Source organism: Ceratotherium simum, chromosome 3 (assembly GCF_057802395.1).
Source record: "Ceratotherium simum simum isolate JZ-2026a chromosome 3, ASM5780239v1, whole genome shotgun sequence".
Lineage (NCBI taxonomy): Eukaryota > Metazoa > Chordata > Mammalia > Perissodactyla > Rhinocerotidae > Ceratotherium > Ceratotherium simum.
Window position 1 is genome coordinate 37,914,524 of NC_141902.1, and position 19,724 is coordinate 37,934,247.

The following is a 19,724-nucleotide window of genomic DNA, read 5'->3' on the forward strand; positions in this document are numbered from 1 at the left end:
TTTATAGTGGTTGTGGAATATGAAGAATGTTCCTTAGAAGACACATGAATGAGACTTGGGCAAAAACTTACAATTGTTTGTAAGAAGTGGGGTTCACTTTATCAAAAGTGGCAAATCCTGGCATCTTGAGTAATTCTGGAATATACTTACTAATATGGGCCTGTGTCTCATCTCAAATTTCTTATCCATTATACATATTGAAATAAAACAATATAGGATTCTGATCTTCCATTGCTAAGGACTATACTGTAGTATTATCTTCCTCATAGTCCATACCCAGCTGTGTGTGTGTTTAAAATAGCATTTCCCAAAATGATCATCCTTTAAGAAAGGCTCTGCTTGAAAAAACTTCCCATTGGCAAACAAGTCTGAGAAATGTTACATGCAATGTCCCCCTTTTGGAGAAATATAATAGCTAGCATATTAAATTCTAAAGTGAGAAATCTTTTTTTTTTTAAGTCTAAAAAGAAAAAAATGCTATAATTCTGTTTGACCTGTGTTTCCCATATTTATTTGACCATAAAACATTTTTTAAAGAACTCTTTTTTTAAAGTAATATATATTAACATTTTATATTACATGGAAATGCTGGAATAAAGGAAAGCATAAAAAATGATTTTACAGTCATGCACCACATAGCATTTTGGACAATGGCCAACCACATGTTCGACGGTGGTCCTGTAAGATTAGTACCATATAGCCTAGGTGCATAGTAGGCTATATTGTCTAGGTTTGTATAAGTACACTCGGATGTTTGCACAACGGTGAAATCATCTAATGACACATTTCTCAGAACGTATCCCCATCAATAAGCAACATATGACTGTATATTAATCTGTTATTTTTGCTTTTTAAAAATTTTTAAGTCCAGACTTGAAGTTTTAACCTTCATTTTAAGATTTGCCTGTTCATGATTTATACATAGCAGTTATATCAGCAATTTGAACGATTTATGTTTTGTTTGGAGGTTTAACTTGACAGTCTATAATATTGTGTGTTTAGAATGAGAGGGAAAAGCTTCACATAAGGATAGATGAGATGGACAACATACTTAAGAAGATTGATAACTGTCTCACTGAAGTGGAAATAGGTAAAGTATTTTGAATACTTTTCCAAAAGAAAATTTAATTTTATCTAAATGTTTCCCTATAGCACAGATTGCTGATATCACTATGCTGAAACCTTATATTAGTAGCTTGAGACATTAAATTAGAGCAAATTAAAGCTCCTTTACTGTGGTCATCCATAACACAGTCAACAAGAGATGCCCAAGATAAGTCTCTTTGGAAAGATCTTCATTACCTAGACAATAATCTTGTTATTTTTTTTACTTAGGTGAACTTATCTCCATTTGAAAATTATTGTTTCAGTTTGACCTCTCATAATCCTGACTTGTTAATGTTGTTGTCCTGAAACTGCTTTCTCAAAGATCACAAAATTCCACATAATCATCAAATTCGGTAGCTCTCAGTCCTTAACCATCTGACCTCTTTCAGTATTTGACACCGCTGATTATTCTTTTCTTCCTGAAACTTTCATCTCCCTGAACCTCTGATATTGCACTACCCTGTCCCTATTCTTTTTTCCAGGCTATTCCTTCTAGCTCCTCTGTTGGCCTCTCTAACTAACCTATTGAGCAGGCATTTAGATTTTTGTCATCTACTCATTTCTATATTCTCTCCCCTAATGTTTTCATCTGCTTTAACAATTATGTTTATATGAATGATTCCCAAATTCAGTTAAATCCATTCAAGCATTTGTTGAGCACCTACTGCATGCCAGATACCGTGCTTAGCATTACAAAAATGATAGATAGGGGCCGGCCTGGTGGCGTAGTGGTTAAAGTTCGCACACTCTGCTTCAGTGGCCCAGGGTTTGCAGGTTCGGATCCCGGGTGCGGACCTATGCACCACACATCAAGCCATGCTGTGGCAGCATCCCACATACAAAAAATAGAGGAAGATGGGCACAGATGTTAGCTCAGGGCTAATCTTCCTCAGGAAAAAGAAAAAAAAGGAAGCATGGCAACGAATGTTAGCTCAGGGCCAATCTTCCTCACCAAAAAAGAAAAATGATATATAAAACACAGATTTTGCTGTTAAGTAGCTTATAATTATTTTGAGTGAGGGCATCTTTAGCCTCTTTCTCATGAATTCCAGAGTTAACATTTCTAGCTTCCTACTGAACCTCTCTGCAAAAATGTCCTTAAACACCTTCAAGTCTGTGTAAGAGGCAATTTATTATCTTCTCCCATTTTCAAAATAAAATCTGAAAACTTGTTCTCCCTATGATGTTTCTCATCTCTATTGATGGCGTCACTATTCTTATGTATTGTAAAAGGCTCAAAACTTGCATTGTCTTTGAGTCTCTCTTATCAAGTCCTGTCATATCTGCTTCTTCAACATCTCTTGTATTCTTTCCTATTCCCATTAACGCTATTGTTAATTCTGAAATGTGCTATTTCAAGTCTTCTAACTAATTTTTGTACACTCTTAACTTGATTTTGTCTTACTGCAGTCCAATCTGTATATTGCTGCCAGATTAATCATTATGAAGGACAGTTTTCATTATGTTACTCCCCTGAAAAACTTTTCTGTCTTTCCATTCCTGAGCTTGACATTTAACATTCTCTACAATCATTTTCAGATCTTCCTTTCTTACATGATTTACTATTACTCCCTTACACATCCTAAATTCCAACCAAGTCTTGTCATTTCTACGCAGTCCTGCCACTTGGTCTTTGCTAATGCATTCTCTTTCTGTTTTCTACCAAAGGAAGTGGTCTCTGTCTCCCTTGAGCTACTGTGGCTATTTTGTTAGTACTTCTTATAGTACCTATCACATCTACTCGTAATTGTAGTTACTTTTTTATAGTTTATCTTCCTAACTAAATTGTAAGCTCTGTGGGGGCAAAGATCAGCTTTTATTTTTCTCCATATCCTTCCAAGTTCTTAGCACTATGCCTTGCACAGAGTAAGTACCTAGTACATGTTTTCTGCATTGAATTGATAATGAGTATGTGAGTTCCATGAACTGATAATAAGTATGTGAGTTCCATGGTCGTAAACTGCCCCCCACCTTTGTTTATTACCTTACTTTCTACTTCACAAAAAAAAAAAAAAAATAGAAGCCATTAGGCCAGAACTTCTAAACTTTCTGCTACCAAACAAACCAAACTTATATATTTCTATATCCATTCTTTCATCATTCCTTTCTTTTCCTTAAAACCAATCTTTTCACATAAACTTTGAATTCCATCCCCTCTTGTCTTCTTAGGAATTGTATAGCACTGACTTTCCCTTATCTCTTGTATATTCAACCTCTCTGCCTCCTCTACTGGATATATTCACCTCTCTCTCATCTTTAAAAATACCAACAACCGCACTTACCTCTCCAGTACCACTGAATGGCTCCCTATTTCTTTCTTGTCCCTTCCTTATTCCTTGAGCAAATATACTGAGTATCTATTATGTGCCATGTACAGTGCTTGGTGCTAAGAAAACTATGATGATTAAAAACAAAAACTTTATGCCCTAATGGAGCTAGAAGAGAATATAAGAATTAAACAAATAATTTTCAGGTAAGTGCTATGGTAGAGAGGTTACATGGTGCTGTAATGTCCTGAAACAGAAATCTGACCTAGTCAGGTCAGGAGAGGCTTCCCTCTGAGGAAATGACGTTTAAGCCAAGATCTAAAGAATGAGTAGGAGTTAAAGTGAGAAGGGAAGACAAAGCATACTATTCAAAATGAATAATACATGCAGAAGGCCTTCTACGGGAAAGAATGTACCAATTATAAGGGTCTGAAATAGGCCAATGTGACTAGAATAGAGAGAGCAAAAGGGAACATGGTCTGAGATAAAGCTGGAGATGTTACTAGGGGCCAGGCCAAAGATGGCCTCTTAAGGAGTTTTGACTTTTTCTAAGAACAGTTAAGTGCCATTTGAAGGGTGTCAAGCCCTGGTTGCAGTATAGAGATTGGATTTGAATAGATCAAGAGTAACTCTAAGTTAAGTAGTTATTGGACTAGTATGGCTTAGAAAGGAGTAGTATGGTTTAGAAAGGACAGTAGCTTATATTTAGGGAAGCTGGTGGTGATGAAGAAAAAAAGTAGATTCAAAAAATACTTTTGAGGTAAAAGTCTAAGCTTGATTTGGATGTGGGGAGAGAGAGGGATTTTAAGGATGACTTCAAGGCTTCAAAAACAAATTAAATTAAAAATTTAAGCGCTCACTTCTGCAGCACATATACTAAAATTGGAACGATACAGAGAAGATTAGCATGGCCCCTGCGCAAGGATGACAGGCAAATTCGTGAAGCGTTCCATATTTTTTGAAATTTATACAATGTTATAAACCAATGTTATTGCAATAAACAAAAAATTAAAAAAAAATTTTTAATGTGTGTGCATGTGTTTGTATATGAGTATCTGTTCCTGCTTAGTCCATGGGGTTGCCTAACAATAACATTGATATATGCAAATTATACATAAACAATTTCCATCTCAAAGTGACCCCTGAGAGGGTGCTATTGGAGATCATTGCCACATGGCTCAAAGTTCACTTCTCTGCCACTAGAAGCAAGTCTTTGTATGAAATTATAATTACTGCTCCATGGTCTATTGGCAAGGAAAGGTGGAGAAAGATGAGTGTTTGTGAAATATTCTTCACACTTCATTTTGGGACCATCTATTCTTTTCATCTCTAGTGGTTTATTTTTGACTGAGTTATTCTAATGCACATTGTCTACTTTAGAAACTAAGAATTTGGAGGATGAAGAGAAAGACAATGTGGAAGAATGGGATTCTGAAATGAGAGCTGCAGAGAAAGGTAACTGAATTAATTAAGGAGGTAAATGGAAAAAAAAAAAACCTATTGTCCTGAGTTTATTTATTTAGGTAAGATTAAATGAGATAGAATTTCAATAAAACGTGATTTTTGTAGCAACGTTTTAATGCGTCCATTCTGATAAATTTGTTTTTGTGTTTCTTTTCAAAGAATTGGAACAGCTGAAAACTGAAGAAGAAGAGCTTCAAAGGTCAGCCTTCAGTTTGAGTGTTAAAAAATATGCTAAACTTTACAAGGCTAAATGACTTCTTACCTTCAGAAACTGATAAGGTTGGGGACATAAGTATTGACTAAGGCTGACTCAAGGCTTCTGCTCCACTTTGAACTTGACCCTTGAGGCCGTCTTAGTCGAAAGTATTTTCTAAGCACTTATTGTTTACAGGGCATTAATCCAAGGTGGTGTTTCTCAAGCTTGAATAATATCAGGATCCTTTTAAAGAAATAAACCTAGCATTAAACTGCTTTTATATTGTACTTAAGTAAGTATAAGTAAACATAAAATGAGTTGTATATTTCTTATACTCATGGATCTTATTTAACTATAAGACTAAAAGAAATCAAATACAAATAATGACAAAACCAAATAAAATTCCAATTGACAACATTACTCTGACAGGAGATAATGTTTGGCTGAAAATAAACTGATGCTAGCAAAATGACTAACAAAGCATAAGTTCTGTTTAGCTCCAATAAACTAAACAAAACCAATGGCAGGCACCAAAATTATAGCATATCTCAGTTTTAAGGTGGGAATTGTTGTGATCTCCATTATCCTTATATTTTTATCATCAAAGTGAAAATGTAAATTTTAATAATAATCTTAAAGAACATATGAACCCCCAAAGAAATTTTCATGGATCCTAATTTGAGAGACATTGATTTAGGCCTTTCCTAATTAGACTCATACTTCTAGATTAATGCTCATCAAAAAAAAAAAACTAAGAATGCAAAAATTTGGATGCCGTTCACCTCACTGAGGAGCCATTTAGCATGTGACTTCTTATTATAAACCTTTTATTTTAGTGGAGTTCAAATTCCCTAACGATGGCCTTACCTTTTTGTGAATACCTAATTTGATTTGCAGAAATCTCTTAGAACTGGAGGTACAGAAAGAGCAGACCCTCGCTCAAATAGACTTTGTGCAAAAACAAACAAATAGAACTAAAGAGCTACTGGATCAGTTGAGGTAAGGACAAACAGGTGTCAATGGTTTGTGTTTTATCCTGTGCCTTCATGGTTGTCTAAACTGACTATAGCAGTTGACATGTGTTTGTAATGTATATCACTGTTTAACAATGCAACCTCAAAAAGAGTCAGTGTACTCAACACTAAGCTGAAAATATACAAGGTAGGAGTGCTGTGGAATTATAATTTTAAAATATTTAACACTTTATATTGCCTAGACTTGGTTTTTCCCTGATACACAACTCAAGATTGAGTCAATTCTTACTTCTTTCAAAAGCATAAATTTGTACATTCACAATATTTGAATTAAAATATTGATTGTCTCCCAAGCCAGTAGAAAAACTCCAGCAGCTGCTGCTAGTACTGTTTGGGTGGTATCAGAAGTTAACTCTCTTCTTTTATTCCCCCTCAAAAAATGTTGGTCTTGTTTATCTCTTTCCAGTTTGTCTGAGTGGGATGTCATTGAGTGGAGTGATAATCAAGCTGTATTCACCTTTCTTTTTGACACAATAGAACTCACCATCACCTTTGGAGAGCCAGTAGGTGAGTAGCAAAAGTAAGATAATTCCTCTGCAGAAAAATGTATGGCTAAACTCACCAAAGATTCAAATCTTTATTTTAATACAATAATAACTATTGACATAATGATAGCACTGCTGAAAATCTTAGAAGAGGCAATCACTTTAATTAGTGATAATAGAATTTTACTTTGTTAAAGAATAAAATGAAAATTCAGCTAGTGAAAGTTGCCCTTTGTTGAATTACATTAGACGATAGAAATTTTGTCTATCCAAATAATGGATCAACGTGCACTTCACACTGTTTACTCTGAGTTCCTTTTTCCCATCTGTCTTTTGTAATAGAGGATTTACTCTAATGGCTGGTGACTCTTGACTGTTTTTTTGTACTTAAGTTAACCTAAGAAGTTAACTGGAAGTTCTGTGTGTGTTGGTGGGCTTATCATAGTAGATAGACATCACCATATGGTGACTAGACGGAGTCCTAGCTGTTTTGTTGAAGTTTCCTGTCAGTATGTTTAGATCTTTTCTCTTGAAACAGTTAGCTTTAGCATGGGCAAATTGGAACTTAGGATCTTCAAAATCTCCCAGCCTCCAAACCTGATTCTCCTTAAAACTTCCTTTTCTCAAAGAATACCATCAACTTGCATCCGGGTCCAAAATTATAACTTAGAAATCACTCTATACCTCTTTCTTGCTCACCGGGTATATCTAAATCATCAATAAGACTTGTTGATTTTAATTTCTTAATATTCAAACACTTTTCTTCATCTCTTCTGTCAACAGTCATCTCTAACCTAGATGACTACAGTAACATTCCAACTGGTCTTTCTGGATCTTCTCTTTTTCCTCTCCAATTCATTCTCCTTCCTGAAGCTATTGTGATTGTTGAAAATCTGATCATGTGCCTACTACTGTTAGACTAATGATCAAAATATTTAATATAGCCTGTAAAGCCCTGCATGAATTGAATTTTTCCATCTTTTCCTGCCTCATCTTATACTGTTTTCTGCATGTTGACCACAATGGATTTCTTTCATTTCCTTAAAAGATCATGGTCTTTATGCTTAGTCATAGTCCTACCTCAGGACCTTCATACTGAGGTTTCTTATGCCTGGAAGCTCGCTCTCTTGTCTTAGTCTGTTTGAGCTGCTAGAACAAAAGTACCATAAATTGGATAGCTTATAAACAGGAGAAATTTATTTCTCACAGTTCCAGAGGCTGGAAGTCCGAAATCAGGGTGCCAGCATGGTCAGGTGGGGCCCTCTTCCAGGTTGCAGACTTCTCATTATATCCTCACATGATGGAAGGCTGTGCTAGCTCTCCAGGCTCTCTTTTATAAGAGCACTAATCCCACTTATAATGGCTCCACCCGCATGATCTAAGCATCTTCCAAAGGTCCCACTTCCTAAAACCAACACATTGGGCATTAGGATTTCAACATATGAATTTGAAGGGGACACAAACATTCAGACCAGAGCATCCCCTCTTCACTAAATAAATTTCTACTAATAATCCTTCAGAGCTCAGCTGAGTTATCACTTTCTCAGGAAAGTTTTCCATGACTTTCATTTTACCTACTCCCTCTGCTACTTGCCCCCCTGTTATTTGTTCTCATTGCTTCCTGCAGTTTTCCTTAATAGCGCTTATCACAGTTTGTAGTTCTTGGTGTGTTTATTAGTGCAGTTATCTGTGTGTCCCTCTGAGCTGTAAGCTTCTTGAGAGCATAGATTGATCATGTCTGTTTGTCTCACTGTTGTATCCACAACGCCTAACATATAGAAAATATGCAACAAAGTGAAAAGAATCAGAATTTGAGAGACAAGAGATAACTGTATAGTCTGGAAGAACAAGCAGCTATCCTGGCCAGCTAAAACTCATTACTGTAGTGGTAAAAGCATAAATTATTTTTACAGTATTTGTACAAAGACAGTCAAAAGGTGTGGGAGGTCATAGCCATTTTCCTTATATGGTTCCTGAAAATAATACTATCTTTGCACAGAAGTTAAGGGTCAAAGGCAGAGGCTTGATAAATTTACTGTAAATGTACTATACCTTAAATTTCCTTCAAAGGCCTGCCAGTCAGTGTAGTTCAGCAGTCTAAGGGGAGCCTTTACCATAGACAGAGAACAATATGATTCAAGGATAAACTTTCAAATGCCTATGAAAAAGCCCTGCTACTCAGAAAGAGTAAGATTCTAAAGTACTGAGTTTTATGAGTTTTATGGCTTAAAATCACATAATAAAAAGAAATACTGTCCTTATTCTGGTTCTTCCTAGTTGGTCTCTCTTTTCTGGGCAACGCTCATAGGAAGATTGTTGACCTGAATTTTCAGTCTTTATTAGATGGTAAGTTCAAAACATTTAAGCCACTAAAAATTTGTTGGAAATGTACAAGTGTAAATTGCTCCTTAAGAATGCTTTCACATACTAAGATAAATATAAACAATAATAATAATAATTTGTCCTTAGAAATGTATATTAGGGCCGGCCCCGTGGCTTAGCGGTTAAGTGCACACGCTCCACTGCTGGCGGCCTGGGTTCGGATCCTGGGAGTGCACCAACGCACCGCTTCTCCGGCCATGCTGAGGCTGAGTCCCACATACAGCAACTAGAAGGATGTGCAACTATGACATACAACTATCTACTGGGGCTTTGGGGGAAAAAAAAAATTAAAAAAAAAAAAAAGAAAAAAGAAATGTATATTAGACATAAAACTGCTAGGTAATGTTCCAAATATTAGATAAGTTTTAAAAGAAATGGGGTTTTGGGGTTTGTTTGGGTTTTTTTTTTTTTTTGGTGAGGAAGATTAGCCCTGAGCTAACATCTGCTGCCAATCCTCCTCTTTCTGCTGAGGAAGATTGGCCCAGAGCTAACATCTGTGCCCATCTTCCTCTATCTTTTTTGTGAGGAAGATCAGCCCTGAGCTAACATCCATGCTAATCCTCCTCTTTTTGCTGAGGAAGACCGGCTCTGAGCTAACATCTATTGCCAATCCTCCTCCTTTTTTTTCCCCAAAGCCCCAGTAGATAGTTGTACGTCATAGTTGCACACCCTTCTAGTTGCTGTATGTGGGACGCGGCCTCAGCGTGGCCGGACAAGCGGTGCGTCAGTGCGCGCCTGGGATCCGAACCCGGGCTGCCAGCAACGGAGCGCGCACACTTAACTGCTAAGCCACAGGGCCGGCAACATCTTCCTCTATCTTATATGTGAGATGCCTGCCACAGCATGGCTTGATAAACAGTGTGTAGGTCCACACCTGGGATCTGAACCTGCGAACCCCTGGCCGCCAGAATAGAGCTTGCAAGCTTAAACACTATGCCACCAGGCCCGGCCCTATTTTTTTCTTTTTAATTATTACTAGATCTTGAGCAAAGATTAATAATAGCTATTTCCATAATTAAAAAATTACCATTATGAGTACTTGTTCTGTATCAGACGTGTGTGTTACCTCAACACTGTGAAGTAGGTATTATTCCTCATTTTACAAATTAGGGAACTAGAGCTCAAAAGAAGTAAGTGTTGTGCTTAGAATCACTCAGATAGCAAGGAAAGCCAGGATTTAAACTCAGGTTATGTTACATTTAAGCCCATGCTCTTAACCAAGTTCTATTTTGTATGTGATAAAGCCTGAATTGTTATAAGAATGTTTTATGTTCGCCATATATGTTGGTTTATGTGTTTGAAAATAAAAAGAAGATACTTAGACACCTAGTAGTTTGAAGGTATTTCTAGTTTATATAATATTTCTAGCTTATATATATAAAATATGTGAATAATAAGTAATACCTTGCTTTGGATTTTTTTTTTTTTTCCTTCCTCAGAGGATAAAGCTCCTCCTTCCTCCCTTTTAGTTCATAAGCTTATTTTCCAGTACATTGAGGAACAGGAATCCTGGAAGAAGAAATGTACAACACAGCATCAGGTACCCAAGGTAAATTCTGATTGAAGTATTTAAAGGAAAATTACATTATCTGTTCCAAAAAGCAGAACTGAAATTTTATATATGTAATAGTGGATCCTGAAATCATAAATATATTAAATTGTTTAACTGTGAGGGGTTCTTTATAAAAAGCCATAAACACTGAAATGTTTTCATAATTTCATCTTTTTTTTTTTTTTTCCTGTTTTTCCCAGATGCTTCAAGAAATCTCACTGGTAGTGAGCCATTGCAGACTCCTTGGAGAGGAGATTGAGTTTTTAAAGAGATGGGGACCAAATTATAACTTAATGAACATAGATGTAAATAATGTTGAGTAAGTGTGTAACTTAATGAACATAGATGTAAATAATGTTGAGTAAGTGTATTAGTTGCTTAGGGCTGCTGTAACAAAGCACTACAAATTGGGTGGCTTAAACAACAGAAGTTTATTGTCTCAGTTCTGGAGGCTAGAAGTCTGAGATCAAGATGTCAGCAGGGTTGGTTCCTTCTGAGGGCTGTGAAAGAGAATCTGTTCCATGCCTTTCTCCTAACTTCCAGTGATTTGCAAGCAATCTTTGGCATGCCTTGGCTTGTAAATATATAACCCCAATATCTGCTTTCATCTTCACATGACTTTCTTCCTGTATGTATATCTGGGTCCAAATGTCCCCTTTTCCTAAGGACACCAGTCATTTTGGATTAGGGGCCCACCCTACTCCAGTAGGACCTCATCTTTACTAATTAAATCTGCAATGACCCTATTTCCAAATAAGGTCACATTCTGAGGTCCTGGGGATTAGGACTTCAACATATGAATTTTGAGGGGATACACAGTTCAACCGATAATAATAAGTAATTAGTCAAAAACTTTTTAAAATAATTTATTAATGAGTTTCATGACTAACAATGAAAAAACAACCATAATAATACTTTTTTCCAGGTGTTTTACCCTCTCCCTGTTTGATAAGGACAGAAATAATGTACACCTAAGTTTCACATGCCAGTGTAAAAGAAAAATGTATTTGTGTTTCGTTCTGTTTTTGTTTTGTATTTTTAATTGAGGATCTCATCTTTTACAGATTGAGGCTTTTATTCTCCAGCTCTACAGCATTTGCAAAGTTTGAGATAACTTTGTCTCTCTCAGCCCATTATCCATCTGTCCCGTTACCTTTTTCCATTCAAAATCACCTTGGAAACGTTGGGTGAGTAAAGAGCCAGCAGGATAGGGCTCCCAACTACTTTTTTAGTTTGCTTTATCATTTGAAAGATCCCTCAAAGTGGTCAGCAAATGGATAGACCATAGTGAGAGCCAAATGTTACTTCTCTCTGACTTCATTTTGAAGAATTTGTTCCTTTAAAGTCAGTAACCTTCGTTGCTATCTCCAGCGGATGCTGGAGACCATTGGTCTATTTTTTTTATACTTGCTCCCCCTTTTTTTTTTGCAGGGGAAGATTCTCCCCAAGCTAACATCTGTTGCTAGTCTTCCTCCTTTTTTCTTCCTTTTTCCCCCTGCAAAGCCCCAGTACATAATTGTGTACAGTTGTAAGTTCTTCTGGTTCTTCTGTGTGAGCTGCCGCCACAGCATGGCTACTGACAGATGAGTGGTGTGGTTCCACACCCAGGAACCAGACCCAGGCCGCTGAAGCACCAGACCTGGGCCACTGATGCAGAGTGTGCTGAACTTTAACTGCTAGGCCATCAGGGCTGGCTCTATACTTGCTCCACTTTTTGAACACTTGTATGTAAATAGGAATCAAGAAGGAAAAAAATTCCTGCATAAGCTTAGCCCAGATCATATATGAACAACTTTTATGGCCTTAAAAACAGAATAATCACTTTAAAAACTGAGCAGTCATGCTTTTCTCAATTAGTCTGTGGAACCAGAACTAAAAATATTTCATATCTACTATATATTTTGTGACTTTTTAGACACATTGCTGACAGACTGTAAGATGGCAGAAGTTAAAATGTGCCCATCTCACCAGCCTGGCGGTGTAGTGGTTAAGTTTGTGCGCTCTGTTTCGGCAGCCCGGGATTCACAGGTTCGGATCCCAGGTATGGACCTACACACCACTCATCAAGCCATGCTGTGGTGGCATCCCACATACAAAAAAATAGAGGAAGATTGGCACCGATGTTAGCTCAGGGACAAGCTTCCTCAAGCAAAAAGAGGAAGATTGGCAACAGATGTTAGTTCAGGGCCAATGTTCCTCACCAAAAAAAAAAAAAAAGTGCCCACCTCAAATCCATCAGCAAACACCAACAGTTTAGATTTTTATAGTCAGAGAAAACAACTAGGTCAAGACACCTCGTAATTACATACAGAATTGGTTCTTAGGCCTTGTTTTTGGACTCTCAGTTCAAACTGGACAGTCTAATTATTTCCAGAAATACCTATTTGTGTTTCCTCGGAGACTCAGAGACCGTACCCAAAAACATGAATTCCACTGAAATGGAGATAAGTGTAAGTTTCCAGAAAAATTAATTAACATTTTGTTCTTTCCAGCGAAGATGAAATCACCAGCATTCTATCTAAAGTGCCACTGGAAGACAACTACCTAAAGAATGTAGTCAAGCAAATTTACCAAGATCTGCTTCAGGACTGCCATTTCTACCACTAGAACCATGGACCACAGCTGTAACAACCAAGCACAGTGTACTTAATAATGATATTATGTCAGAATCTCTATTGCTGTTTAATCTTTGTCTTTAGGTCATAGAAAAAAGCCTAGTAAAATTCCTTCTGATGATGTTATATTTAATTTGTATGGTTAGTTTTTAAATCTCTACAGTCAAGAATGATGAAAGGCCTCAAGTAGCCTGCAATCAACTTGATCATCTCTCTACCAAAGGTTTAAGTAATAGAACATGTAGAGAGAATTTCTCCTAACTAAAGTGGTGCTCTCTGCTTTAGTACAAGCCCTAAAGAGTAACTTTTAAATATAAGAGGAGGTGTCACCACTGACAAAAACCTTAGCCATTTCCCCATGTGTTGAGCTATGATTTTTAGGTTGCCTGGCTTCTGCCTAACAGATATTTCTGGAGTAGAGACATGTCTGTCTACAAACTATTCATCCTCTTATTTTCTCCATTCCGGAAATATTACTAAGAGAAAGCAATAGCACTCAACTATTGGAATGGTTGCCATCTATTCTTGAGGGCCTTGCCTCCTATTGCTGTTTTCTTAATAAGTATAATTTTTTAGGGAAAGTTAATTCATTTTGGCCCAATACATACATGTAAATATATTAATATTGTTTTTGTGTTTGTGATGTAGTAAGGAGATATATAGAAATGCACGGAGATGTATAGAGAGATACCCTTCTGCCTGGGCAGTTTCTGAAGGATGGTTTACAGCCAAATTCTCAATCTCCTTTTATTAAATAATTATATTTCAAATAAGCTCACACTCAAAATACCAGTTTTATCAAGTTCTCGCAGTAGTAATGAACTTAATTAATGAACTTAATATAAGTATTGGTTTCTGAAGCCACACCATTCACATATACAAAAATAAACATATTCATTGATATTGAATGGTCAGTATTATCTTTCTTTGAGATAGATAAATATGGGAAAACTTTTACCCAAACTTTAGTCAAATCCTAATCATGATAATTTTTGTTTCTTTTATGTTTAATTCTAAACTATAATATATTTAGATTTTTAAACTAATTCGTCTTAAAGTTTTGCTTTATACTTTAGGATCAGGTTAAAGTCCTGTGGGTCCCATGAATGTTATCTTCCTTCTTGATTGGCTTCTACTTCTGAGCTATTAGTCAAAAGATCACATAGTCTTTTAAACTTCAAAAATCAACACAAGAGTCATTTCCCATAAAAATCAAGATATAGATGTTCCCTATTTCTATGAACGCCTTGAAAAACTTTTGAAGTCATCAATTTGGTCTGTTTCCCATGAAATTTAAATTACTTTTCCTACTGGAGTTGTTTTCTTTCTTTTCTGTAAGCCTAAAAAGTAGAAGTTTTGTTTTCTGCATTTTGGTAACCTGGAATGACCATCTCCAAGAATTATTTGGCTTGTAATAATGGTCTCTGCTTTCTTGGGTTTGGAGTACATAATTGTAATATTTACCTACTTATTTGTATTTGTTCAAAGTATTGGCTATTTTTATTAAAATTTTTGGAAGTTTTTCTTTCACTGATTGGAAGTAGATTATTTTTTGCACTATTAAAATAACTTTATTATATGAAATCTTTTTTAAGCAGTGTCTCTTTATGAAGTGAAGAGTGTTTTTACCATGTATCCAATAGACCTTTGAAGATATACAAAAAAGCTCCCTTTAGAAACACTCACCTATTTGAAAACGGAGATAAGATTAAAATATGTCAGAACCTGCATGTAAGAACCAGGTACAAACCACAGTTATCCCTGTGTCTCTAAAGGACAGTAAAAGAAAACTATTTTGAAGTTCCTCAGGAAACTATCTATGAGCTAATGGAGTGATTCTCAAAGTATAGTCCCTAAACTAGCAGCATCAGCCTCACCCCAAACCTGCTGAATCAGAAACGCTAGGGGTGGGGACCAGCAATCTGTATTGTTTTTCATCACTTTTTTTTAAACAACTTTATTGAAATATAGTTCACATATACGATTCACCATTTAACGTGGACAATTGAATGGTTTTTAATATATTCACAGATATGTGCATCACCACAATCAATTTCAGAACATTTTCATCATCTCAAAAAAACCCCACTTTTCAACAAATGGTGCTGGGAAAATTGGATATCCACATACAAAGGAATAAAGTTGGACCCTTATCTTACATACCATATGCAAAAATTAACTCAAAATGGATCAAAGACCTAAATGTAAGAGCTAAAACTATAAAACTCTTAGAAGAAAACAAAGGGGAAAAGCTTCATAACATTGGATTTGGCAAGGATTTCTTGGATATGACACCAAAAAGCACAGGCAACAAAAGTAAAAAAGATACATTGGACTATATCAAAATTAAAAACTTGTGCATCAAAGGACATAATCACCAGAGTGCAATGTATAGAATGGCAGAAAATATTTGAAAATCATCTCTCTGATAAGGGTTTAATATCCAGAATACACAAAAAACTTCTTCAATTTAACAACAACAAAAAGACAACCCAATTAAAAAATGGGCAAAAGACTTGAATAGACATTTCTCCAAAGAGGATATACAAATGGCCAACAAGCACATGAAAAAATGCTTATTGTTTGCATTAGGGAAATGCAAATCAAAACCATAATGAGATACCACTTTCAACCACTTCGATGACTAATGGAAAAGACAAGATAACAAGTGTTGGCAAGGATGCAAAGAAATTGGAACCCTGTGCACTGTTGGTGGGAATGTAAAATGGTGCAGCTGCTTTGGAAAACACCATGGTTAGTTCCTCAAAAAATTAGAATTACCATATGTTCTAGCAATTCGACTTCTGGGTATATACCCAAAAGAAGAGAAAGCAGGGACACTAAGAGATATTGTACACCAATGTTGATAGCATTATTCACAATAGCTAAAAGATGCAAGCAATCCCAGTGTCCATCAATGGATAAATGAGTAAAGAAAATGTAGTATATACATACAATAGAATATTATTCAGCCTTAAGGAGGAAAGAAATTCTGACACTTGCTACAACTTAGATGAACCCCGAAGACATGTGAAGTGAAATAAGCCAGTCATAAAAAGATAACTGCTGTGTGATTCCACTTATATGAGATACTTAGAGCAGTCAAATTCGGAGACAAAAACTAAGGGAGGGAAATGAGTTGTTTAATAGGGATCGAGTTTCACTTCTGTAAGATGAAAAAAGTTCTAGAGATTGTTCACACAACAGTGTGGATATACTTTTTTTTTTTCAATAATTTTATTTATTTATTTTTCCACCAAAGCCCCCGTAGATAGTTGTATGTCATAGCTGCACATCCCTCTAGTTACTGTGTGTGGGACACAGCCTCAGCATGGCCAGACCAGCGGTGCATCGGTGCATGCCCGAGATCTGAACCCGGGCTGCCAGCAGCGGAGCACGTGCACTTAACCGCTAAGCCATGGGGCCGGCCCAAAAAGTCCTGTTATTCTTTTTTTTTTTTTTTTTTTTTGTGAGGAGGGCCAGCCCTGAGCTAACATTCAATGCCCATCCTCCTCTTTTTTTTTGCTGAAGAAGACTGGCACTGGGCTAACATCCGTGCCCATCTTCCTCTGTTTTATATGGGACACCGCCACAGCATGGCTTAACAAGCGGTGCGTCGGTGCGCGCCTGGGATCCGAACCAGCGAACCCCAGGCCGCCACAGTGGAGCACGTGCACTTAACCGCTTGTATAGTGTGGATATACTTAATACTACTGAACAGTACACTTAAAAATGGTTAAGATGTCAGGGCCGGCCTGGTGGCATAGTGGTTAAGTTCACGTGCCCGACTTGGGTGGCTGGGGTTCACAGGTCCCGGGCGCAGGCCTACTCACCACTTATCAAGCCATGCTGTGGTGGTGTCCCATATAAAGTAGGGGAAGATGGGCACGGATGTTAGCCCAGGGCCAATCTTCCTCAGCAAAAAGAGGAGGATTGGCAACAGGTGTTACCTGAGGGCTAATCTTCCTCACCAAAAAAAAAAAAAAAAAAAAAAAAGGTTACGATGTCAAATTTTACGTGTATTTTTACCAAAACGTTTTTAAAACCATAGGTATTGCTATGGAATCAGACAGGACCTACGAGCCCGGCTTCATGGGTATTCGATTCTACCAGGAATGTAACATGCTTTACCCCAAGGAGGACAAGGAGAATCACATTCTATTCTATGAGTGCCAAAATTGTGATCACCAGCAGGAAAGCTTCCACAGCTGCATCTGTGTCATTAAAATCACACAGGAAGTGGACGACCTGATCCATATCATTGCTGAAGTGTCCCAAGACTCCACGTTGCTACAAACCGAGGACCACCTGTGCCAAAAGTGCGGCCACAAAGAGGCAGCATTCTTCCAGTCACACAGTGCCAGGGTTGAGGACACCAAGCACTCGTAGTACCAGGGCCCCACGCTTCGGCCACCGCTGGACCGAGTGAAACCCCTCTCTCCCACATGTAATAAATGCTGGGTTGTGTGTGTACAAAACAAACAAACAAACAAAAACAACAAAAACCGTAGCCATTAGGCATTGCACCCTATCATCACATCACTCTCACCCACTCCACCCCCTAAAGCAACTAGTAATCTACTTTTTATCAGTATAAATTTACCTATTTTGGACATTTCATATAAATGAAAGCATGTAATATGTGGTCTTTCATTTAGCATAATGTTTCAAAGTTCATTCACTGTTCAGTGTATATCAGTACTTCATTCCTTTTTATGGCCAAATAATATTTCATTATATGAATATACCACATTTTGTTTATACATGATTAGGGCAATTAGGCAAGAAAAAGAAATAAAAGGCATCCAGACTGGAAAGGAAGTAGTAAAGCTCTCTATTTGAAGATGACGTGATCTTGTATACGTATAGAAAATCCTAGGCAATTCACTAAAAACTATTAGAACTAACAAGTTCAGCAAGGTTGCAAGATACAAGATCAAAATAGAAAAATCAATAATATCTCAGTGACTATGGTTGATAATACTGTATGATATAATTGAAATTAACTCAATGATGGGAATCCTTCCATAGTGTATATTATATATCAAATCATGTTCTATACCTTAAATATATTACAATTTTATTTGTCAACTATACCTCAGTAAAGCTGAAAAAACAGGCAACCTCAAAAAAAGTCTATAGTATTTCTATACACTTGGCAATGAACGATCCAAAAATGACAATAAGAAAATTCCATTTACAATAGCATCAAAAAGAATAATATACTTAGGAATAAATTTAACTAAAGAGGTACGAGACTTGTACACTGGAAACCACAAAACACCGCTGGAAGAAATTCAAGTAGACCTAAATAAATGGAAAGACATCTCATGTGCATGGATTGAAAGATTTAAACTAAGATGGCAATTGTATACTACCTAAAGCAATCTACAGATTTGATGCAATACCTATCAATACCCCATCAGCCTTATTTGCAGGGTGGAAAATGGAAAAGTTGGTCCTAAAAATTTATATGGAATTGCAAAGGGCGCTGAATAGCCAAAAAATCTTGAAAAAGAAGAACCAAGGGGCCAGCCCGGTGGCTTAGCAGTTAAGTTCGCACGCTCTGCGTCAGTGGCCTGGGATTCGCTGGTTGGGACCCTGGGCAAGGACCTACTCACCACTCATCAAGTCATGCTGAGGCAGTGTCCCACATAGAAGAGCTGCAACACTACAGCTGTGATATACAACTATGTACTGAGGCTTTGAGGAGAAAAAAAGAAAAAGAGGAAGATTGGCAACAGATGTTAGCGCAGGGCCAATCTTCCTTTAAAAAAAAAAACAAGAAGAAGAACCAAGTTGGAGGACTCACATTTACTGATTTCAAAACTTACTACCAAATTACAATAATCAAACAGTGTGGTACTGGCATAAAGACAGACATAAAGATCAATAGAATAGAACAGAGATCCCAGAAATAAACCAACACATATATGGTGAAATAATTCTACAAGGCTGCCAAGACTATTCAATGGGGAAAGGACAGTCTTTTCAATAAGTGGTGCTAGGAAAACTGGATATCCACAGACAAAATAGTTAAGTTGGACCCTTACCTTATACCATAACCAAAAAATAATTCAAAATGGATCAAAGACTTAAATGTAAGAGCTAAAACTATAAAACTTTTAGAAGAAAACAGAGATAAATCTTCATGACATTAGATGTAGCAATGGAATTTTAGAGATGACACCAAAAGCACAAGAAACAATAAAAAGGTATATTAGACTTCATCAAAATCAAAAACTTTTGTGCATTATCAAGAAAGTGAAAAGACAACCTAAAGAGTGGGAGAAAATGTTTGCAAATCATATATCTAAGAGTCTAGTATCCACAATATATAAAGAATTCTTACAACTTAATAACATAATAGACAACTCAATTTTTAAAATGGACAGAGGACTTGAACAGATATTTCTCCAAAGAAGATACACAAATGACCAACAAGTACATGAAAAAGATACTTGACATCATTAGTCATTAGGGAAACGCAAGTTCAAACCACAATGAGATACCACCTTAAACCTACTAGGATGAGTATAATAAAAAAAAAAAAAAAAAAAAAAAAAAAAACCCAAAATAAGTGTTGGAAGGGATGTGGAGAATTCAGAACCTTGTGCATTGC

At 36.7% G+C, this 19,724-nt stretch overlaps 1 protein-coding gene, 1 non-coding gene and 1 pseudogene across 3 annotated transcripts in view; all 3 read left to right on the forward strand.

Annotated features, from left to right (window-relative positions):
* Nucleotides 1-14,632, forward strand: part of KNL1 (kinetochore scaffold 1) — a 61,272-nt gene extending 46,640 nt beyond the window's left edge. For both annotated transcript variants that reach the window (XM_087425243.1, XM_087425245.1), the window contains 10 exons: nucleotides 1,003-1,090; nucleotides 4,755-4,829; nucleotides 4,998-5,037; nucleotides 5,932-6,033; nucleotides 6,475-6,575; nucleotides 8,831-8,899; nucleotides 10,375-10,484; nucleotides 10,688-10,806; nucleotides 11,552-11,674; nucleotides 12,980-14,632. In XM_087425243.1, the coding sequence (XP_087281369.1) occupies nucleotides 1,003-1,090; nucleotides 4,755-4,829; nucleotides 4,998-5,037; nucleotides 5,932-6,033; nucleotides 6,475-6,575; nucleotides 8,831-8,899; nucleotides 10,375-10,484; nucleotides 10,688-10,806; nucleotides 11,552-11,674; nucleotides 12,980-13,094 (942 nt within the window). In that variant the 3' untranslated portion in view covers nucleotides 13,095-14,632. The remainder of the gene's footprint in view (nucleotides 1-1,002; nucleotides 1,091-4,754; nucleotides 4,830-4,997; nucleotides 5,038-5,931; nucleotides 6,034-6,474; nucleotides 6,576-8,830; nucleotides 8,900-10,374; nucleotides 10,485-10,687; nucleotides 10,807-11,551; nucleotides 11,675-12,979) is intronic.
* Nucleotides 4,227-4,333, forward strand: LOC147917532 (U6 spliceosomal RNA). The gene has a single exon (XR_015551823.1). It is a non-coding gene; the product is annotated as a U6 spliceosomal RNA (small nuclear RNA).
* A 2,529-nt stretch (nucleotides 14,633-17,161) lies between the features above and the next one.
* LOC101401805 (DNA-directed RNA polymerase II subunit RPB9 pseudogene) lies at nucleotides 17,162-17,491 on the forward strand (annotated as a pseudogene).
* Nucleotides 17,492-19,724: the final 2,233 nt, after the last annotated feature.